Source organism: Mauremys mutica, chromosome 1 (assembly GCF_020497125.1).
Source record: "Mauremys mutica isolate MM-2020 ecotype Southern chromosome 1, ASM2049712v1, whole genome shotgun sequence".
Lineage (NCBI taxonomy): Eukaryota > Metazoa > Chordata > Testudines > Geoemydidae > Mauremys > Mauremys mutica.
The window spans coordinates 91,065,891-91,089,736 of record NC_059072.1 but is presented as its reverse complement, the minus strand read 5'-3'; the positions used below and the strand labels follow the sequence as shown (position 1 = coordinate 91,089,736).

Sequence of the window (23,846 nt, the reverse complement as noted above, 5' to 3'; positions counted from 1 at the left end):
GGGTTCAGAGAAGAACCACAAGAATGATTAAAGGATTAGAAAACATGCCCTGTAAAGACAGACATAAGGAGCTGAATCTGTTTAGCTTAAGAAAGAAAAGGTTATGGGGGGTGGGGACTTGATTATAGTCCTTAAGTACCTACCTGGGGAACAGTTATTAAATAACATGCTCTTCAATTGAGCAGAGAAAGCTATAACACAATCCAGTGGCTGGAAGTTGAAGACAGACAAATTCAGACTGGCAATAAGGCATAAGTTTGAACAGTGAGAGTAATTAACCATTGGAACAGTTTATCCAAGTTCTTGGTGGATTCTCCATCACTGGCAGATTATAAATCAAGATTAGATGTTTTTTCTAAAAAAAAGATATACTTTCGGAATTATTTCAGGGAAGATCTATGGCCTGTGTTACACAGAAGGTCAGGCAAGATGATCACAATGGCTCTTTCTGGCCTGGGAATCTATATAGACATCCCCAAGACCTCACATCCTGGCAACTATCTTTCTGGCCAATAAGGACTAGACAGTACTCTTTTTGAAGCTCATCAATACACACAATACACCCTGATCCAGGCTTGCAGCACCACTAGCTAGTCTAAATGGCATCCCTGCTACAAAGGCCACACCTACACTTTTGTGGTTGTAGGATATTAATCAGTATTTAATAGAAACTGGATAAAGAACAAGGCTGAGATCTTCATGGATATACAAATCCCTTAGACAATGAATTCTCATTAAAATTAAAAGGTACTAGAGCATCCAAATCCTCCGGGTGGCTTTAAAAATCTCAGCCCAAAGTAAATTTCAGTAGGTGACCTAAGGTAGGATTTTTACTCTCCATCAAAAGGGAACTACTGAAGATTTATATAGAGAGGAAACACGGATGCTTGAGGTATAGCATAAATAAAAAAGCATATTACAAGGAGGGAAAAATTCTATGGTTGCAAAAAGAAAAACCCTTCATCCATCAATACATAGTAAATTCTGGTACTCACCATCTCTCTTGCTATTTCCACAGCTTCCTGCAGCCCATAGAGCCTGCCACACACCAGGTAGATTCCATTGGCCCAGAGAATACAACCCTCGTGGACCCAAAATTCATTGCTGTCAAGAGGTAGTTCAGGAATTTGTAACTCCAGCTCAGGGCCACCTTCTGAAGTGGGCATGGGGGCTTTTAAGTCCAAGGGAGTCTTTTCACTGCCACTGCCACCCTCAGTGGTTGCTTTCTTACAAGCAGCTCCCCTTGAAAGTGACCGAGAGGCCCCACCACAATCCTCAGAGCGATGCCGCCTCTTAAAGCGGGGGTGGGCAGCCAGGCTTCTCTGTTCTTTCTGTTGTTGCTGTTCTTCTTCCTCTTCTGTATCGGTCTTGGAGCCATTAGAAGCACTTTTGTGTCGTACCTTGACCTTGCTTTGCATTTCTGAGGCCCTCTTGGGAGGTGGGTTTTTGGGCAGAGTAGCTGCATAATCCTGGGGATAGAAAGGCCCAAAGAGGTCTCCCATGTTGCGGTAACTGGCCCACTTTCCACACAGGCAGCAAACCAGATGCCCCAAGACAGAAGACTCAGTTATCACCGGGCCCTGCAGCATGAAAGTTGAGGTGGGCAGAACTTTGCTCTCAGTGTTGCTAGGAGGGGGTGTCAGTGACCTTTGTCCCTTTCGGCCCCTCACCAACTTGTTCTGCTCTTCTTCCTCTGCATTGATGATTGTGCACACAGCACCTATCTCACATTTGTTTACCACATGAATGTACGGGAAAAAGGACTTGTTCTTGGTGTCAGTTTTATCCAGCGACTGGGTGGCATATTTCAGCTTGATCTCTGGTTCTTGAGGTTCCACAATTGGAGTGGCCCGTCTAGTTTTCCGCTTTCGTGGTTGTGCTGCAGGTTTCCTCCTCTCCCTCCTTTGTCTCTTAGGTTTTGGTTCTCCACCTCTTGTTCCTTCTGATGGCTGTGGTGGTAGTGGCACTGGTGGAGGAGGAGGAGGTGGTGGTGGTGGTGGTGGCTGCTGCTGCTTCTTCTGCTTGTTTACACTACCAATAGGCCTCCCCTTTTTCTTTCCAGAGGGGAAGTATCCCTTTGGAGGGAAGCCATCTGGCTTAGGTGAAATATTTGTCACATCTCCATCTTTTTCTTCAGACTTTGGGTTTGGTTCAGAAATCAACATACTGGAAGGAGAAACTGTTTTTGAGTCAGAAAACATCAGAGTTCCAGCTCCACTTAAGGATCCATCTGATCGTCCTTGACTACCAGACTTCTGCGACGGTGGTGTGGCAACACTGGCCCCAGACACCTCTTTACTGACACTAGCAACTTCAGGTGTCTCCTTCTTGACTTTGTCATCCCCACTACTGTGCCACTCTTCTGAAGATCTTGGCAGAGATGTTTCACTAGTCAATTCCTGGCTCACTTGCCCCACTGGATCTGACACAGTCTCCCCTTTTCTTTTTTCTGTCTCTGGTCCATGACTTAAACTCCCACCTTCAGGTGGTCCACATTTGAGGGACAGGATATCGTCAAGGGTGACTGCATCTGCGCCAGTTTCAGCACTGTTGGAGGAAACACTTCTCCTGATGTTGGGGGATGTAATCTTTTGAACAATAGCTTCCAGTTTCAATCCCCGCCCCTTCCGTGGGGGCAATATTTTGGTCTTAGCTGGGCTTGTGAGGGAAACAGCAGGGCAATTCCTGTTGTCAGGACTTTGGAGATCCTTGGAGGAGTCTCCCTTTGGGAGTGGCTTGCCAGCATCTTGGCTTAGAGATGAGTGTGCATAGGAGTTGAATGCTTTGTCAGCTCCTTCCTTTGAGGGGGGAAACAGTCGCCCTTTATCTTCTGTGCCACTGTTCTTCATATCTTGCGACTGTCTTTTGCTGGGAATAGGAGAAATGAAAGAACGGACCCTCCTTCTCATAATTAAGGGGTTTTGAGGAGACTGGTCTTCCTGGCTAGGGAGCCTCAACATTGCACTACTAGGTTTGGGCAAATCCGCAGATTCCTCCCGCCTATGCCCATCACTATCTTGAGAGCAAAACCTTTTTTGATTGGTTGCTCCTAGAGGCCCACTGTTCTTGGCAGGAGAGATCTGCCGGGAGAGATCCCAACCAGATTCCTGTTGCTGCATCTTCTGGCCACCATGTTTTAATTCGGTGCATTTGTTTTGTGTACCATCACTCCCTATGAGACAGCGCCCAGCTTCTTGGCTTCCAGTATCATGGTAAGAGCTAGCCTGGATATACATCATGGCTTCCTTGTCATTTTTCAAGGGACTCCTTACTCTCTCAAGGAACTGCTGTTGTCTTGGACTCTTCCTTGCTCCTTCCTGCCTGTGCTGAGCTGCAGCAATCACAACCTGTGCAGAACTGCTGCTCCAATCTTTGTATTCTTCTTGCTGCTGGTGGTATATCTGCCTTTTGTAATGATACTGGGAATTCAAACTTTGGTTAGGGTCACCAAAAGCATGAGACCTAGTGTTTGTGTGATATGCTGAAGCCAAAGATGAGCCTTCAGAGTTCTGGGGGAAGGGAGAATGCAAAGAACCCCTGCTGACCCTCTCAGACAGTGTCATGTGTGGATTCATGTGGTGGAGGTCCGTTCCTGGGCCTCTGCTCCTGCCTGGTGACATCTTCAGTTTGTCAGCCAGATCCTGATATTGAGAAGGTGATTTACCCCTCATGCCCTCTCTGCTGCTTCCCATTCTTCCAGGTGCTCGTCTTAGTTGTGTTGATCTGCTGTCCTGCTGGGAGATGTAGTCTGGAGTAGAATCAGGGGCTGCAGCTCCAGGGTTGGCATTGCCTCGGAAAGACTCATGCTTAACATTGGCAGGATGACAATGGTCTCCTGATTTTTTACTGTTGAGATTGACTGAGGTCTTGGCCTGTTCAAAATCTTCCTCTTTTATTTGCCCACTATGAGACTTCAACTTTGTTTCCATGGACACCAGGCCACCAGGGAGGATGACTGACTGGCCTAAACCAGGAGTGAGACGTTCACTCCTCCCACTTCTGGCCTCAGCACCTATGTGACCCATTGGGTGAGGCCCAGGATCTCTGACAAGCTGCCTTAATGGAGATATGTCACAGATTACTGATCTTCTCTCTGAGAGTGCTCCCCCTTCATGGGCTGAAGACTGTGACTCTATCTCAAACTTTCTAGGGATAGGATAGTCAGCCAGATTGATCTGTTTTATCTCAGGAGCAGTGCCACTTGATTTCCTATCCCAGGGGCCCCAGTGAGGACTTTCCAGGAGAGACCCTATGCTTTTATTTAGGAGACTCCTATTGGTTAATTCATTGGCTTGACTAATTAGAATGTTGGGTCTCATGGCTCCTTCCAGGCTTCCAGCCATGCCTGGATGCTCTTGTGCATTCCTAGCATATCTTCTGTCTGGGTGGTGGTGATAACCCTGCAAGACTTCCTGCAGAAGACTGGGAAACTTCTCATTCCTGCCCTTTCGCTCACTATGCCCTGGAAAATCCCCTTTTTCTTGACTTGAAGGATACTGAGGAAAGCCACCAATATTTCTCTGCATGCCAGCCCCAAGGTTGTCCTTATAGCTGTACCTCAAACTGCCAGGCGATTTGGAAGATTCTGTTCTGCCAGGAAAAGTTGAGCCAACGATTGCATGGCCAGGCTGGCTGTTTCCCTCTCCATTGTGGTTAGTATTGTTATCCCCACTCTTACTCCCTTTGCTCCCTCCTTGAGGCTCTGACTGTGGTAACACCTGCCCAGTTTCTTTTATTCCACTGGCACCAGGAGGTGCTTGGGTAGCTGGAGGAGCATCATCTTGTGAGGATTTATCCTGCCCGCCTGATTTTTCTACTCGGCCTGTCATGGCCTCCCGAGAGACTATCACCCCAACTGTCTTTTCGTTCACCTTTGGGGTGGCCTCCACTGCTATCAGGACTTCCTTTTCACCTGGGGAACCTACATCTTCCCTAACTGTAGGGCTGGAACTGAGTTTGGCTGGCTCATTCTGAGAGCCTTGTGCTGGTGACGAGTTGGATCTCTCTAAGTTACCCCGATTGTAGGTAGTGTCAGAACTAGTGCTCTGGCCACTCAGCTGTCTGACTCTCTCTCCATGGTCCTCTGAACTGCTAGAGCAGCCGCCATCGAGGGACTCTGCCATGGGAGACTTAAGCTGCTCCTCTGCCTGGGAGGAGCCTTCTGAGTTGGTGCCACTGTCAGCTTTTTTAGACGACGATGACCTTTTGGAACTTTTTTTCTGAGGTGCCAAGGCATCTGAAAGTAACATGTGCTGGACTGTGTTAGGAAGATTGGCCACTTGAGAGCTTAAAGCACTTAGGCTGCTCAGCCCTGGATCTGTAAGTCTCTTCTCCTGAAGTCCTTCCAGCCCAAATCCTTTGAATCCTCCACCATGAGCATTGGGGCTCGGCATCATGGATGGTGTTGGGCTAAGCTGAGGCATCATCTGTAAAATTCGATTTCTAGAGCCTATCGACATATTGCCTTGCCCACACTGGAGGTTTTCCCCACTTGGCATGAGGGGTGATGGGGTAGAGCTGCAGCTTGGAGACTGGACCACCGAGGCAGCTGGAGATGGGTTGGATATAGGACTGAAGTTCTGATGGAACTGCATGGGTGATCTCACAGGGACTTCAGCTTGGCTGTACTGTCCCACTTGACTTTGAAGAGATAGCTTGGTGGCAGCATTTGAGTACTGCATTACATGTTGTGAGGGGTGCTGTTGCTGCTGCCCCTGCTGCCCACCCTGGGGCATCTTAGACTGCTCAAAACTTTTTATTGGCTGAGTCTGAAAGCTGTAATTAGATTGAGTCCCATATCCCTGTGAATTAGAACCTACAGCATGGCTTTCATACTGTGAACCAGAATTCACACTGTAACTGCCATCATAGTTCTGCCCAGACTGCCCAAAACGCTGTGGGGAAGGGAAAGAGGAAGAGGAAGAAGCAGGGGGTTGATAGTGCTGGCTGAATTGACCCACTCGTAACTGGTACCCAGAAGCAGAGGAAGGCAGGGCAGATGGACGCTGCATTGGCTGCAAGTGGGAGGCACTAGATGCAGGCTGGCTGGATGCCTGTGGTAAAGGCTGATGGGATTGATAGAGCTGTTGTCTCAGCTGTTGCACCTGCTGCTGCTGGCTGGAAGCCTGCTGCTGATACTGGGCACTCCCTGGAGAGAAAGGACCTGTATAATCCTGCTGATAGTGAGATACACCCCCAAGGGCTGAATGCTGTGTTTGGAACTGGCCCACATGTCCCTCGCTCCCGTACTGGCTCCCAAAGTTGCTTCCTTGGGGTGGCCCGTAGCTCTGCACTGGTCCAGACGGCCTGCGCTGAGGTGGCTGCTGCCCGCCTGCTGCCACTGCATCCTTGTTGGAGGCCATGTAGTAAAACTCTCCTGCTTCTTTTCTAAAACCTTGGTAGCTCTGGTGCCCAGAGCTCTCACCAGCCATTGCTGCAGATGCTGCTGTTGCTCCCCGGCGCCCACTGCCAGCACCTCCTCCAAAGCTCTGGAACATCTGGGCCTGCTGGCGGGGGCTAAATTCTTCTAGCCGGGATGACCCGTGCACTTCCTGTGGGTAGCTCTGCTGGTTTCCGTGGTAACTGCTTTGCTCCCGAAAGGACTGCATGCTGTTCAGCACCAGAGTGACCCCTCGATAGCCCTCCTGGAAAAAAAGGAAAAAAAAGTTAGCAAATTCACGTCTCCCAGTCATATCATCAGTAAAATTAAACTACAGTATTTAGCAGTAATTCAAATTTAACACCTCTCCTACCATGCAGCTCTATCAATGCTTAACACCTTAGCCACCCCTGGTAACTGAGGAAATAGGATTCCCATTTGTGTTGAGAAGTCAAAGGTGTTCATCACTCCCTACCCAGTTACAGCAGCATTCCAACATTAATGCATTTTATAAAGGCTCCTCCCAACTATCAGCAATTGGGTTGTGTCCCCCAGAAGGACTAAACGTTTCGCTAAACCAATTCAAGTGGGAGAACGACTCCTACTTCAGTAACACTGACTCCCACTCCTAAATTATCCCCTACAGGCCTGGAGATGCTCAGAGTGGAATAACTGTATTTTGTTACTACTGTGGGAGTCTGAACTAATGGCAAAAATTATATAAATTATCAAGACCTATAGTAAGAAAAAATATCCAGAGACCCAGAAGCCTCTCTCCAAACATCTTCCATTAGAAGTCAGTTCAGATGTAAATGAGACAAGATCAAAGAGGGCCCTAAAATCAAAATTATCTGGGAAACTGCAGAGGGACAGTCAACAACTCACCCAAATACATCTCTGTTCACTATACCCAAGCATCCCTATGACGACACATGGATGAGAAGCAGCATTCCAAGAAAGTAACTGTATTCCCCCACCTAGACTCCCAACCAAAGCTTGCTTAGTTCTAATAGATGGAAAAAAGTCACGTCCAGGTAGACTGCCACAGCTATCCACCTCTACTTAAGCAGCAGCCTACAGCTTCACCCCATACCAAGAAAAAGATGGTTTATATTGGCTTGGATAAAGTTAATGGAGACCATTTTTTTAAAAAGCCAAAAATATACATCTTAAATACCTGGTATAAACCACCTATATTCACATCACCATCCCATGAAGTTAAATTTCAAAGAAGTTTCCCTATATATATATCTCAATATTCATGTCTCAGTCCTTGAGAAGGAGTCATGAGATCTAACTGCAGAACTGGTATGGAATTCAGCCTTATATTTCAGCAGAAGCCTGACATTTGTTGCTAGCTGAACAAGTTTGTGTGCATTGTCCTTTTCCCTTTTCAGAATTAAAAATGAACGTGCAATCTACATAAGGGCCTACTGCTTCTGACATCCCAGCTACCCTCCACCAGTGCACAAATGGGGGAGGCAACATGGAGACAAACTTATCGAACCCATCCTCAGGCTTAGAGTAAGGCACACAGATACAAAGGAAATGAAGGGCATGTCTACACTACAAAATTTAAATGATTTAAGTTGGGTCAACATACAGGCACTGCAGTAATTAAATCAGCTATTTGTGTCCACATTATGCTCCTTCTGTCAGTGGTGCACGTCCTCCCCATGAGCACTTGTACTGAGTTGAGTGGGGCATTGTGGGGCTCTGTCCATCAGCCTGAATCTCCGGCCATCAAAGGCAGCAACAGGTGATGTAAGCAATGCAGTGTCTATATGAACACTACGTCAACTAATTACACCTCTACCCCAATATAACGCGACCCGATAACAACACGAATTTGGATATAACGCGGTAAAGCAGTGCTCGGGGGACGGGGGTGGCACGGCGGCTATGCACTCCAGCAGATCAAAGCAAGTTCAATATCATGCGGTTTCACCTATAACGCAGTAAGATTTTTTGGCTCCTGAGGACAGCATTATATCGGGGTAGAGGTGTAAATCGACCTAAGTGCTACACCTCTCGCAAAGGTGAAGCTTGGCGTAGCTGGCAAGTTAAATCAGCGGGAGGAACTTTGTAGTATAGATGCTTACACAATTAGGTTGACTATCTTACATCAACCTAACTCTTTAGTGTAGACCAAGCCTGAGAAACAGGACAAGAAAAACACAAGTATAAAGTGGTGTCTCCAGGCTATGGATGGAGAAATTAAAGACACACCTATTGTAACAGATAGCTGTTATGCAGCTACCCTCTGGGCTCCACAATCAGAAATACTCCCACACTTCAGTTTTTGACTCTACCTCAAGTCTTTCCTTTTGTATCCACTTTTCAAAAGATGACCTCCTTCACACTCCTCACAAGACCATACTTTTCCAGACTCATTCTAAAACATCATTTAAAACAGGTTTACCCCATAAACATTTTTAAAAAAAAAAAGTCTCAGAAGCCTTTTCTACACTAAAGAAGTTTTGCAAAACTTTCCCACCATTCCTAACACCTGTTCAACTCCAACAGTATCAGTAGCATTAGGAGCTCTAGTGTAGTCAGGACGTGTTAAGCCTTACGGTATTTCATCTATTGCTTCTTTTAAAGGCTGAGTCTTCTAAGGCTGGTTTACACCTAAAATTTGATTGATCTAGCTATGTCGCTCAGGGCTATGAAAAATTTTGCACATAGTTAGGTCAATCTAACCTCCACTTGTGGCTGCAGCTAGGTCAATGAAGATCTACTACAGCAATGGAAAAATCCCTTCCATCGCTGCAGCAAGTGTCTATATTATAGCACTACAGAGGCCTAGCTGCAGTGCTGTAGCTGTGCCACTGCAGTATCTGTAGCGTAGACATACTTTTAGCGTTCCAAAAATCCAGCACTTACTCAGATTGCTCTGAAATTTGGTGCACCTCTCAGGAGTGCAGGGTAGGGTTAGTGAGCCAACTTTGGGGCATTTAAGCAAGGGTTTCCTGAGATACAGGTTCCCCATCCCCAAGAAAACCGCCAGCATCTCTTGAGATTGACAGATTCTACCAATGGTTTTTGCACAGACCTAGGGATAAAAACATAGCTCTAATCATGACCAAAATGGTCTCAATTGCTCACACTTACCCCAATTTGTGCATAATACCCACTAACACTTTGAGGAACCAAAATTGAAAACAGTATTCGAAAAATAGTTTTGCTCTCTAGACATGCCCGTGCCTAATGTTCATGAGCCAAACAAATTACACTGCACACATGCAGACAAAGTGTCCAAGAAGGTTACTACCCAGCTACAACTCATAGAATTTGTGTGGCTCAAGGGCCATTGAACTGAGCAACAGGCAGGCATGTAGGCTGGAACCCAAGCGTTGGCAGAAAGCTGAAAATAAACAAGTATATTGCTACAATCTGCCTCTGTCAAAGGGGTTTTTGTTTTGGGGAAATGTAAAAGACAGTTACCTTTTCCGTAACTGGTGTTCTTTGAGATGTGTTGCTCATGTCCATTCCATATTAGGTGTGTGTGCTTGCCACATGTACCAGTGCCGGAAGTTTTTCCCTCAGCAGTATCCATAGGGGACCAGCTCTGGCGCCCCTAAGATCGTGCCTGCATGGCATGGTATAAGGGGCACCACTGGCCCCCCGCCCACCCTCAGTTCCTTCTTGTCGGAAATTCTAACAGTGGGTAAGGAGGGCGGGTCATGGAATGGGTATAAGCAATACATCTAGAAAACCACCAGTTACGGAAAAGGTAACGGTCTTTTCTTCTTCGAGTGCTTGCTCATGTCCATTTTATATTAGGTGACTCCAAAGCAGTACCCCTGGAGGTGGGTAGGAGTTCACAGACATGTAGACTGCAACACAGCTCTGCCAAACCCAGCATCGTCCCTGGACTGCTGAGTGATGGCATAATGAGCGGTAAACATGTGCACAGAGGCCCACATTGTGGCTCTACAGATGTCCTGGATAGAGATGTGCGCCAGGAAGGCCACCAAAGAAGTCCACACGACGAGAGCATAGGCGCTGACAATTGGTGGTGGTGGAACCCCCGCCAGGCCCTAACAGGTCCTTATTCACAAGGTGATCCAACTGGAAATCTTCTGCGAGGACACCAGGTGACCCTTCATCCTATCCGCTGTAGCGATGAAAAGTTGAGATGATTTACGGAAAGGCTTGGTACATTCTAAGTAAAAAGCCATGGCCTTCCGGACATCAAGGGCATGAAGATCCCTCTCTTCACTGGTCTTGTGCGGTTTGGGACAGAACACTGGGAGGAAGATGTCCTGGTTCATATGGAAGTTGGAGACTACCTTTGGCAGGAAGGCTGGGTGGGGCCGCAACTGAACCTTATCTCTGTAGATGACTGTGTACGGTGGTTCTGAGGTCAAGGCTTTAAATTTCCAAGACCTGTTTTGCCGACATCACCGCCACCAGGAATGTGACCTTCCGTGACAGATGGAAAAGGGAGCAGGACCCCAGCAGTTAAAAGGGCGGGCCCATGAGCCTACAGAAGACCAAGTTAAGATCCCACTGCAGGATGAAAGCCTGCACCTGCGGGAAGAGTCTCTCCAGTCCTCTCAAGAATCTGACCGTCATGTCACGGGAGAACACCGTCTGTCCTTGGATTGGCAGATGAAAAGCAGAGTTGACCACAAGATGCACTCTAATGGAAGAGTGTGCCAGGCCCTCATTCCTCAAATGGAGCAGGTAGTCCAGGACAGCCTGTATGTAGGAACGTGAGGGGGAGATGCCCCGTTCGGATGCCCAGTAGAAAAACCTTGTCCACTTGGCCAGGTAAGTCAGTCTAGTTGACGGCTTCCTACTTTCCAGGAGGACCTGTTGGAATCCTTCCAAACAGGTCCACTCTGCCGGGTTCAGCCACACAGCATCCCTGCTGAGAGGTAGAGGGACCCAAGATTGGGGTGTAAGAGCCGACCGTGGCCCTGTGACAGCAGGTCTGGTCGATTGGGTGGGGGCAAGGGAGGGGCCGCTGACAGGCTCATGAGTGCACCAAACCAATGCTGGCGAGGCCACGCCGGGGCGATCATGATAACCTTTGCCAGGACCCTGCTGATGACTGGAATCAGAGGGAAGGCGTACATCAGGCTCCCTGACCACGAGAGGAGAAAGGCATCAAGAGGGAGTCCTTGCTCAGACCCTGTCAAGGACAAAACTGGTAGCATTTCCTGTTCTGTCTGGTAGCGAACAGATCCATTTGGGGAATTCCCCACCTTTGGAAGATCATGCAGGCTCCCTCTGTATGGAGCGACCACTCGTGGTGAAAGCTGAGCTGGTCTGCCAGTGTATTCCTGACGCCGGGAAGGTGACAGCTTCCAGCTTCCAGGTGTACTGCATCAACCACGAAAAAGTCCCACAGACGGAGCACCTCCTGATAGAGAGCCGACAAGCGCATTTCCCCTTGCCTGTTAATGTAGAACATCGAGGCTGTGTTGTCCATCAGCACTCGTACCACCTTGCCTGACAGGTGGGGCAAGAAGACTCCACACGTCAGCTGGACTGCTCAGAGCTCTCTGACATTTATATGTAACCGCGCCTCTTCCGGGGACCACATCTCAAGTCTGAAGGTGGCTGAGATGTGCCCCTCAGCCCAGGAATCCGACACCAACTCCATGGAGTGAGGAGGGTTGTCAAATGGAATCCCTTCTAGGGCTGTCCTGCGGTCAATCTACCATGGCAGTGAGGTAAGTATTGCCGGGGGAATGGCAACGATCTTTTCCAAAGGGTCTTGGGACTACGAATAGACCATCGCCAGCCATTGTTGCAGGGGCCACAGCCTGGCATGGAGGACCATGTAAGTAAATGCTGCCATGTGGCCCAGCAGACAAAGGCAGACCTTGGCTGTAGTCAGAGGGAACAAGGAGACTTCCGCAATGATGTTCGCTATCGTGTGGAACCTTTCCAGCTGCAGGAACGCTCTGACGCAGGTAGAGTCGAGGACCGCTCCATTGAATTCTATCCTCTGCACTGGCAAGAACGTCAACTTTTTGTCATTCCCAGCAGGCCCAGACGACAGCACGTGGCTTGAAGTACCACGACATCCCTTCAAACTTGAGACCTGGAGCCACTCTTGACGAGCCAGTCATCCAGGTACAGGTAGATCTGGATACCTCAGTGCCTGAGGTAAGCCACCACCACCGACATGCACTTGGTAAACACCCTCAGTGATGTCGTCAGGCCGAACAGGAGGATGGTAAATTGATAGTGGTGGGGCCTCACCATAAACCAGAGGAAGCGTCTGTGTCCTTGAAAGATTGCTATGTGGAAGTATACGTCCTTCAAATCGAGCGCAGCATACTAGTCTCCCGGATCCAGAGAGGGGATAATAGAAGCCAGAGAGACCACGTGGAACTTTAGCTTCTGTAGGTACTTGTTGAGGTCTCCATAGGCGCGGATTCTGTGGGTGCCGCAGGGCTGGAGTGGTGCAGGGGCGGGGGCGAGCACACACAGGGCAGAGGGGAAGTCGGCGCCTATGGAGGTCTTGCAGGTCCAGGATAGACCGTAGACCGCCCTTGGCCTTTGGGATTAAAAAGTACCGGGAATAGAACCCCTTGTTGTTGTACTCGAGAGGAACTTCTTCCACTACACCCAGCTGTAGTAATCCCTTTAACTTCTGCACGAAGAGATTCTCGTGAGAGGGATCCCTGAAGAGGGACAGGGAAGGCAGGTGGGAAGGGGGGGGGGGAGGTAGAAAGGAACTGGAGGGTATAGCCCCATTCCACTGTGCTGATGACCCAGAGATCCAAAGTTATAGCGGTCCACACTGGGAGGAAAGGGGAAAGGCAGTCAGAGAACACTAGGAAAGATGGATCCGGGTAGGTCGCCCTCGGGCACATCCTCAAAACAACTGTTTGGCCCCCTGCTTATTACGGGTCAAGCCCGACTGGGCCGAAGGTAGACATGGCTGAGGCGGCACTTGTAACCCTTGGCTCCTTTATGGGGCTGGTCCTGCTGAGGCTGGCTTCCCTTGCCCTGAGGCTACTGCAGTATGAATTGCTTACGCGCCGGGGCTGGGACGTAGAGACCAGGGTTTTCAGGATGGTGCGGGAGTCCTTGAGGCCATGCAAGCAACTTGCTCTCTGTTTGCTCCGCAAATAGGGCCTCGCCGAAGGGCAGGTCCTGCAATGACTGCTGGGCCTCGATGGACAACACAGAGAGGAGCAGCCAGCAGGCTTGCCTCATGGAGATAGCGGAAGCCATGGTGCAGGCAGCAGCATCAGCAGCATCCAACGATGCCTGGAGGGCCATCCTCACTGCAGTCGTGCCCTCATCGAGGATTGCTCGGAACTTCTTTTTGGAAGCCTCAGGGCTTCCTACTTCCAAAGCCTTTTTGGAAGCCTTCGAACTTGGCCATGGCTTGCCACGTATTGAAGTCATATCGGCTAAGTAGGGCTTGGCGGTTGGCCACTCTCAGCTGAAGGCTGGAAGACGAATAAACCTTACATCCAAAGAGATCCAGCCTCCTTGAGTCTTTATTTTTGGTGGTGGTCCCGGGTTGTCCTTTCCTCTCCTTGTGGTTAACTGCCTCAACCACAAGGGAATTAGGGGCTGGGTGGGAATATAAGTACTTGTGCCCATTGGTCAGCAGGAAGTACTTGCATTCAGCCCTTTTAAAGATAGGAGCCAGAGAAGAGGGGGTCTGATTTTGGAAACCCCTTTATGAAGGGGTAGAGCCATCCTGGCATGAGCCAAGGAGCAGAGGACTTCAAACAGAGAGTCCGAGGGCTCTTCCAATTCCTCTGCCTGAAGCCCCAGGTTAGAAACAACCCACTTCAAAAGTTCCTGGTGCGCTTTGGCATCATCCTAAGGAACTGGGTGAGGGGGCCCTGTGACAGCCTCGTCTGGCGACAACAAGGACAATGACGCAGGAACCTCCACGTCCTTTGGTGGTCCCGCAGCTTGCTCCCGTAGGAACTGTTGGACCTGTGGGGTCTTACCCCCACAAAGCCTCGAGCAGTGGAGGGGGACGGTGGCCTCTCTGAGGCTCCCAACATCAATCAGGCAGCCTGGGAAGGTTGGGTGAACCCCCAAGGGTTCCATGGATACCATGGTGTTGGTCACTGCACTTGGGGCCATGGGACAGGTTTCGGTGCTGATAATGTAGTTGGGGCCACCAGTACCGAGGCTTGTCCCGCAGGCAGGGAACCTCGCTCCAAGCCAGAGCTACCAGCAGAGCGGTCAGTAATGGCGACCAGGATTGGGCTAAGAGGTGGCTGTTCTCCAACGGGTGCCGGTCACTGCATCCCAAAATTGACCTGTCCAAGCGCGACTGTCTTGGTCGGGCTCTTGGGGACCAAGGGCATTTGGCGGATCTGCGTCGGATACCTGGCGATCAACGCCTCACGCTACTCAACTGGTACCGGGAGCTATGGGCCAGTTGCTGAGAGGATTGTCCTGAGTATGGTGACCTCCTTCTTGGAGACAGGTGATGACGGCCCAGCGATCGGCGGTCTCTGGTGTCTGATAGGTACCAAGCCCTTGGAGACGATTGGGGCCGGTGGCATGTGCCTCAGAGGGACTATGCCAATCTACTGGCGAGGTACACCCCAAGTCCCTCGATTGGTGCCCCCGGTGTGGGGACCGAAGAGGGCTCCGCTTAGCCTCCCTCTCCAGTCCTGAGGCATGGGAGCTGCAGGCGGGCGAATGCTGGCGGGACGTCCCTCTCGATGGGGATCGGTAACGCTGAGGCGGGGACACATGCATAAGTCCCAACACAGGTTTGCCCAAGACCGCGGTACCGCGGGAGCCAGTGTGGGCAGTACTGGGAGCGTCAGGAGCTCTTAAGCCATCTGAAAGTTTTTCCCCTAGCAGCACCCTATGGGTCAGCTGTAGAACCCCCTAGAGTGGCACCTCCATGGCACTCAATATATGACCCTGCCGGCCTGGCACCGCCTCAGTTCCTTCTTGCCAGTTACTCCGACAGAGGGGAAGGTGGGCGGGTTTGGAAGAACAACACATCTTGAAGAACAACAGTTACGAGAAGATGAGTAACTGTTTTCTTCTTTCAGTGATTGCTCATATTGATTCCAATTAGGTGACTCCCAAGCCTTACCTAGGCAGTGGAGTTGGAGATATGGAATCGCTGACTGGAGCACCGCTCTGCCGAAAGCTGCATCATCTCTGGCCTGCTGGATGATGTTGTTATGAGAGGTGAACATATGTACTGAGGACCAAGTTGCTGCCCTGCAGATTTCTTGTATCGGGTCCTGGACGAGAAATACTGATGATGAGGCCAGAGCCCTCATGGAGTGTGCCCTAAGAGCCAGGGTTGGTATTTTGGCCAGCTCGTAGCATGTGACATGATCCAGGAAGATATTCCTTGAGATTAGACCAGGAGTCCTTTCATCCAGTCTGCTACCGCTATGAACAACTAGTTCGAATTCCTGAACAGCTTAGTGTGCTCGATGTAAAAAGCTAGTGGTCGACGAACATCGAGGGAGTGCAGCCTCTACTTACGGCTACTGGCATGAGGCTTAGGGTAAAAATAGGCAGGAAAATGTCCTGACTAGTGTGGAAGTGTGACACAACCTTAGGAAGAAAGGCCGGGTGAGGTCTGAGTTGCACCTTATCACTGTGAAAAACCGTATAAGGAGGGTCTGAGATAAGGGCCTGTCGCAGGGTGATGACCTGCTCCAGCCCTGACAGGGTTGGAATCAGCCCTGGGAGAGGGCTGGCAGGCTGGGAGCTGCTAAGCTGGGCTGATTGGGAAGTGGCTGCAGCTGGGCCATGTCCCAGTCAAGCCACAGCTGGCCTGTATAAAGAGGCTGTGAACCAGGAGCTCAGAAGTCTCTCTCTAGCTGTAGAGGGAGATGGGCCTGGCTGCGGGGAGCTAGAGACAGGGTACCTGAGTGGAGCAGGGCTGGGGAAAGGCAGAGGAGCTGGGGAGCTCCAGCCTAGAAAGCCCCAGCCTGCGGCCTAGCATCGGGCTAATAGGTACTGGGGGTTGCAGAGGGCAGCCCAGGGGTAAGCAAAGGCAGCAGGTCCAAACCCAACCTTGCCAGTGATGAGTAGGCTGATACTGCAGTCTGCCCCAGGGCGCGGGGGCTAGACAATGACTGGCAGTAGCCGTATACTGAGGCGAGGTGGGGATAGTAGGTGGGGGTTCCCCGGGGAGGGGAGACCCTAAGACTGAGGGGTTACTGCCAGGGGGCAGCACCCCAGCTAAAAGGGCACCGGGGTCCAGGGAGGGACACGGGGGCCAGAGGACAAGCGGATCACCGGCCTGAAAAGGGCGCTCCGGAGCTGGAACGAGCTAATTCCCAGAAGGTGCCGCAGGGGTGAGTCCGCACCTCTACAGGGCCTTTAACACAGACACCCTCCTTGCAAATGTAATGGAAACCAGAAAGGCTACCTTCCCCGACAGATACAGAAGGGAGCAAGTCGTCAGCAGTTCAAATGGGGGCCCCATTAGCCTGGAAGGACAAGGTTAAGGTCCCATGCAGGGACAGACTGTCTGATACGGGGATGCAGCCGTTCCAGACCCTTGAGGAAGCGACCAACCATAGGGTTGGCAAAGACGGAGCGACCAGACGCTTCCAGGTGGAAAGACAAGATAGTAGCAAGGTGTACACCTTTATGGAGGACACTGCCAGGCCTTGCTGTTTCAGGTGCAGAAGGTACTCCAAGATGAGAGGTACAGGTGCCTGAAGAGGGGGTGTACAACACTGGTCATACCAACAAGTAAATCTTTTCCACTTTGCCAGATATATGGCTCTACTGGAGGGCTTTCTGCTGCTGAGTAGGACCTCCCTTACCAGTTCTGAGCACAGAAGCTCCATGGAGTTTAGCAGCTTCCAAGCCGTGAGGTGGAGGGACTGCAGACTGGGGTGATGAAAGCGGCCATGGTCCTGAGTGAGGAGGTCAGGGAGGAGAGGCAACGTGACCAGGGCATCCACTGACAGTTCTAGGAGTGTGGTGTACCAGTGTTGTCGAGACCATGCTAGTGCCACCAGAATTATCTCTGCCCCATTCCTGTGGACTTTGAGTAGGACCTTGTGCACAAGAAGGAATGGGGAAAAAGGCGTAGGGTAGATGGCCTCCCCAGGGTAGCAGCAACGCATCCATGATTGATCCTGGGCTGTGTCTCTGGAAGGAGCAGAACATTGGGCACTTCCTGTTGCTCTGGGTGGCAAACAGATCAACCTGGGGAAACCCCCACCTTTGGAAGACAAGGTGTATGACATCTGGCTGGATGGACCATTCGTGATTGCAGAAGGACCTTCCGCCAGTGCATTCTGAACTCCTGGTAGATAGGATGCTTTCAAGTGAATGGAATGGGCTATGCAGAACTCCCACAGCTGGAGGGCTTCCCAACACAGACGAGAGGACCGGGCTCCACCCTGCTTGTTGATGTAAAACATGGCAGTGGTGTTGTCCGTCAGAACTGCTATCCACTGACCTTGTAGTCAGGCCTGAAAGATCTGACATGCTAGTCACACTGCCCTCAGCTCCTGGATGTTGATATGAAAGGAGAGCTCATCCTGTGACCAAAGGCCCAGCGTCTGGAGGTCTCCCAAATGTGCACCTCATCCCAGAGCTGACGTATCCGTTACCAGGGACAAGGAGGGCTGAGGGCTGTTGAAGGGGACTCTTTCACATACAGTCCGAGGGTTGAGCCACCACTGAAGGGACTTGAGCACCTGTCCTGGCATTGTGGCCATTGAATTCAGGCTGTTGTGTCCCAGGCAGTAGGCTGAAGCGAGCCAAGCCTGTAGAGGCCTGAGCCTCAGTCTGGAGTGCTGGTTCACATAAGGGCAGGCTGCCATGTGGCCGAGGACTCAGGCATACCCATGCAGAAGTGGTCAGATATTGCTGGAGGCCTTGAACAGTATCTGTGATGGCTTGGAATCAGGGCTCTGGCAAAAGTGCCCTTGCCTGAGTCAAGTCCAACACAGACCCGATGAATTCTATTCTTTGGGTCGGTTCCAAGGTTGACTTCCTTGAGTTGAGGAGAAGATCTAGTCTCTCAAATGTGGACCTGACCAATTGAATTTGAGACTCCACCTGCCCCCCCCCCGGTGTGGCCCCTGAGCAGCCAGTCGTTGAGGTAGGGGTACACCTACACCTGCCTCCAATGGAGGAAAGCAGCCACAAATGACATGCACTTGGTGAACACTTGGGGGGCTGTTGAGAGGCCAAATGAAAAGACTGTGAATTGATAATGTTTGTGGTTGACCATGAGGAGTAGGAATCACTTGTGTGCAGGTTGAATAGCTCCATGGAAGTCCGTGCTTTTCATGTTGAGGGCAGCGTATCAGTCTCAGATCCAGAGAAGGGATAATTGTGCCCAGGGAGACCATGTGGAACTTCAATTTTACCATGAACTTGTTGAGTCCTCGCAGATCTAGAATGGGTCCGAGACCCTTCCCCTCCCCCCCCCCCCGGCTTGGTTTTGGGGATTAGGAAGTATCTGGAATAGAATCCCTTGCCCCTGAGGAACCTCCTCCACCACTTCCATGGCAAGGAGTGCCTGCACCTCCTGGATAAGGAGTTGCTTGTGAGAAGAGTCCCTGAAAAAGGATGGGAAAGGGGGGTGGGACAGAGGGCAGGAGCAGAACTGGAGATAATATCCCACTTCTACCATACAGAGAACCCAGCGGTCTGAAGTTATTTGGGACCAAGCATGGTAGAAGTGGGACAGATGATTCAAGAAAGATGGGGAACGATCCGGAATTGAGGTTGGTGCGCCGTCCTCGGGCACACCTTCAAAAGGACTCCTTGGAACAGCTCCTTAAACTTATAGCTTCAACTCCTTGAACTCGATGCTCATCTACTCAGAATTGTGTGCTTCCCCCTGTAGAAGACACTGGCCCAAATAAATCTAGGTGCTTGGCGTCCTTTGACTTAGGCGCTGAGGCTTGTTGTTCCTGCCTCTCCATCTTGTTTACTGCGGCCACCACCAATGAGCAACGCTGCGGGTGTGTGAAGAGGTATTCTTATCCCTCTGATGAGATAAAATACTTCCTTTCCACACCCTTTGCGGTCTTAGTATTGGCCTGTATAGTCTTGATGAGAGGTAGAGCCACACTCGACAGGCCTTCCGGGGCCAGGATGTCGACCACTGGGTCCTCTGACTCCATCACTTCCTCAGCCTGCAAGCCCATATTTCGTGCCACCCTGCGAAGGAGGTCCTGGTGGCACAGCTCTGTATGGTGGGCGGTCCAGAGATGGAGGTGCCTGCAACTGCCTCATCCGGGGAGGATGACGAGGAGGCTAATGGGGGAACAGGGTTCCTGACCCTCTTGGTCTTCAGGGGCCTCCTGTCCCGCCTCTGTTGGGGCCAACCACACGTGGATCAGGGTCAGGAACTCGGGTTGGTTCCAGGGGAGGTCAAGCGACCGGTACCTCCTCGGCACCCCCAGAGATGGGGCGACTGGCTGATGCCTCTGGCGCCCACGGTTCAGAGGGTGCCGAACATGAATCTTTGGATTGGGTGCCCTGAGCCTCGTGGTACGCCCATGGGGTCTAAAGTGGACACTGAGCTGGTTCCTGCCACTGCGCAGGCCATGGCACTGCCCCCACCTCAAGCCTTCCCCAGCCTGACCGGTGCTGGCCCCACTCTGAGTATCTAGACCCCGTCTCTGAGTCCAAAGACAGGGACCGGGACGGCCAGGGCAGTGCCGAGTGGACCTGGACTGGTGAGAAGTGTTGCGAGGCTGGGGGAGCAGTGTCGAGATTGGGATCTGTGCGGGGACACTGACCGGTGCCGGGATGACCGATGCCAGGAGTGGGACCTGCTGCGCAACGGGGATCAATGCAAGGATAGGCATCACAATTGGGAGCAGCAGTGCTGAGACACAAAGCATCACCAGTTTGTCCCGAGACGGTGCCACACATTGCGGTACCAGAGGCTTGGCGCAAAGGACCAGGGACCGCGGTGCTGTCATGGCGATGAGGTGCCTCACAGCCTCAAAGGTGTCCAGGGTGGATGGCAATTCCACCTCCTTGATTACCTGGCTCAGGGGAGTCCAACAGCACCAGACTCGACTCCTTGTGGAGCCCAAGTCAACGGTGCCGGCTCCAAAGACTTCGGCACTGGGTGCACCTCTCGGGGACATGCCCCATTGGCCAGCTCCAAAGGGGTGGGTCTCTGAGTCTGAGATCCACTCCTCCCCAGCTTATGCCACTTCTGCGTTGGGGAATGGCACCGATTCCAGGTTGATCCCGCCGGTTTTGGCACCGGGGAGCAGCAGTGCCATGGGCATCTCCCAGAGTCCTTCCGTGGTGCCGCTTCTACCACTGCTGCTGGGGCACTGTGCACCAATGAGCTCGGTGCCAGGCTTTGCAGCGCCAATGTAGGTTGCGGTCTGAGTGCCGCCTCCATAAGGCGCTGTTGAGGCGAAAGTCTTGCTCTTTTTTGTTCTGGGGCAAAACCCTTTACAAATCCTGCACTTGTCTGCTTGCTGTACTTTCCCCAGACACTTTAAGCAGGCATTGTGGGGGTCACCCGTTGGGATGGGCTTGTTGCAGAACTTGAACCACTGGGACTTAGGCATGTAAGTCCCGCAAGGAGAATTCAGTTGGGGTAGAGGGTAACTCCCCGGGCCCAACAGCTAGCTAACTACTAACTAACCAAGAACCATAAACAACTACAAAATACAAACAGTCCGAATGGAAGCTAGGGAAACATGGAGAGCTTGCAAAGCAAGATGCCACACTTCCAACGACCATCACTGGCGGTAAGAAGGAACTGAGGAGGCCCCAGGTCAGCAGGGTCATATATTGAGCACTATGAAGGTGCCACTCCAGGAGGCTCCACAGCCCACCCAACGGGTGCTGCTAGGGGAAAAACTTTCCGACAACTGTGCACGTGGTGCGCACACATCTAATTGGAATTGATATGAGCAAACACTTGAAGAATTAGGAGATTTAACGGGAGGAGAGGTAGCACTCAGGTCAGGGGAGACCTGTCCCGTCCCACATTCTCCCCTCTTGTGTATGCACCAGGATCCATGAGAGCCCTGCTTATGGAAGGAAGTTTTAGCCCCTCTCCTTGCCACTACTCTCATGTGAGCTGGGATCTGGGGAGTCCTGTCCCTCAAGGGGCAACTGAGCTCCTCTTCCTGTCCCCCAAGAGGGAGCCAGGATTTGACTGCAGAAAACCAAACACCCTTGCCCCGCCCCTGCCCTGAGGCTCCACCCCAGCTCACTCCACCCCCACCCCCACCCCATCATTCACTCTCCCACACCCTCACTCACTTTCACCAGGCTGGGGCAGGGGATTGGGGTGCAGGAGGGAGTTCAGGGTGCAGGCTCTGGGCAGCGCTTACTTCACGTGGCTCCCGGAAGCAGCCGGCATGTCCCTGCAGGTGCTGCCCCCGCAGCTCCCACTGGCCACAGTTCCCAGTGCTCAGGGCGGTGGCAGTGCGTGGAGCCTCCTTGGCTGCCCCTGAACCTAGGAGCCAGAGGGACATATCGGCCGCTTAGCGAGCCACGCAGCACCAGGGCAGGCAGAGAGCCTGCCTTAGGCCAGCTGCGCCACCAGATGGACTTTTAACAGCCCGGTCAGCAGTGCTGACCGGCGCCACCAGGGTCCATTTTCAACCAGGCGTTCCAGTCAAAAACCAGACTCCTGGCAACCCTAGCTCTTGCCCACTGGTCGGGGTGGGAGAAGAAATCAAAGCCTCTGTCCCCGTGCATCTGAAAGATCTGCGGGTGTCTGAGAACCTCTTCCTGCATTCCCAGATGTTTGCTGGGATCTGAGGGGACCTCGCCTTTCTGGAGAAGGTCTGAGCTCCTCTCCTTACCCCATGTGCATGTGCCAGAACCTGGAGGGACCCATGCCCCTCTCTGGCCATCATATGACTCTGGAGAGGTCTGATCTCCTCTCCCTTACAAACCCCCCCCCCCCACGTGAGCTGGCATCTGGGGAAGCATTGCTCCTCTGAATGGCTTTGAGTCCATCTTCCTGCCCCCATTTGTGAGATCCCATCTGGAGAATCCCTGCTCCTCAGGGTTGGAAGCTGTGAACAGCATGCACCAAGATCCCACTGCTGAGACTAGGATGAGAGTTGATAACAGGCACGATTGATGCAGATTCTCAAGCACTGGAGTGTGGGGGAGGGGAGGCAGGCTGGCTGGGATATATGGACACCTACTGTGATAAATGGAGCAGTTCATACATCTCAAAGCTATCTTCATGGGGTGTTCTCATTCAGCTAAGAACATCCCATTGAGATGAATTGTCACTTCACACCTCATTGAGCCTCCTATGCTCCAGATCAGTGGTTTTTCAAACTGGGGTACCTATCTATCTCATCGAACTGGAAGGGACCCGAAAGGTCATTGAGTCCAGCCCCCTGCCTTCACTAGCAGGACCAAGTACCGATTTTGCCCCAGATCCCTAAGTGGCCCCCTCAAGGACTAAACTCACAACCCTGGGTTTAGCAGGCCAATGCTCAAACCACTGAGCTCTCTCTCCCCCGCTTATACCCACTCTTGTCTGGGGATACACAAGAAAAATCCTGTAATGACAGACAACATATTTTACTTAATAAGACTTGGGCAATCTAATCAATGTTTATTATCCTTTCAATTAAAACTGCAACCGCATTGGTGTATGTTTCCTTTCTGCTGTGCGACTCAGAATCAGAGGTTTTCAAACTGAGGGGCACACCCCACAAAGGGAGCGTGCAGGAACATTCAGGGGGGCTCATGCTGGCAATGCAAGGTGGGGCTCAGCTCAAGGAAAGAATGCCACCTCCAATTTTCAAACTTCTTAGCTGAGTCCCCCTTGGAGTTACAGTTTTTGGTTGCACCCCACCAACCTGGACAGGCTGGGTGGCCCACTGAGGTGAGTCAGGGAGTGGAGATGGTGTGCTGGGATGGCCCAAGCCACCTGGTGTCACCACTCACCCTCCTGAATACTCCTCCATGACTCCCTAGGGGGGCATGACCCACAGTTTGAAAACCTCTAGAAGCTGTTGCAAAATGGAAGGCAGAAATCTGCACTTGTCACTTCTGCCTATCTCAGATGGGGATATGTGGAAGACTACATTATTTGGAAAGAGATACACAGCCTAAAAAGTTTGAAAACCACTACTCCAGATGGATATATCGAGCCTCTACTAAGTCACTTCACTTCTGTGCTTCAATTTCCACATTTGTACAATGGGAAGAATGTTTCCCTCCTTGGTAAAGTGCTCTAAGATCTACTGATGAAACATGCTATGTAAATACCAACCTCTGTGGCCAGATGAAGATCTCTTAACTGCAACCCTACACAACAACCACTACTTTAATGACCACTAACTCCAAGAACATGTTATAAAAAAACTCCAGGAAATTCATCAAAAAAAATCTTGTTAACTCAGAATTAAGGTTGCCCGGTGGTACCTCCCACCCTTTCAAACAAATTTCACAAAACTAAAATGTCTGAAAACTAGGAAATATAGAATAAAGGTGTACACACCCATGCAATTGTAACTCTGCCCTCTGAGTGATGCCCCAATATGCCCCTAACACA

At 51.2% G+C, this 23,846-nt stretch overlaps 1 protein-coding gene across 3 annotated transcripts in view; it reads right to left on the bottom strand.

Moving 5' to 3' along the window:
• Nucleotides 1–23,846, bottom strand: part of TCF20 (transcription factor 20) — a 206,601-nt gene that overhangs the window by 70,901 nt on the left and 111,854 nt on the right. For all 3 annotated transcript variants that reach the window (XM_044983510.1, XM_044983518.1, XM_044983524.1), the window contains exon 2: nucleotides 996–6,644. In XM_044983510.1, the coding sequence (XP_044839445.1) occupies nucleotides 996–6,608 (5,613 nt within the window). In that variant the 5' untranslated portion in view covers nucleotides 6,609–6,644. The remainder of the gene's footprint in view (nucleotides 1–995; nucleotides 6,645–23,846) is intronic.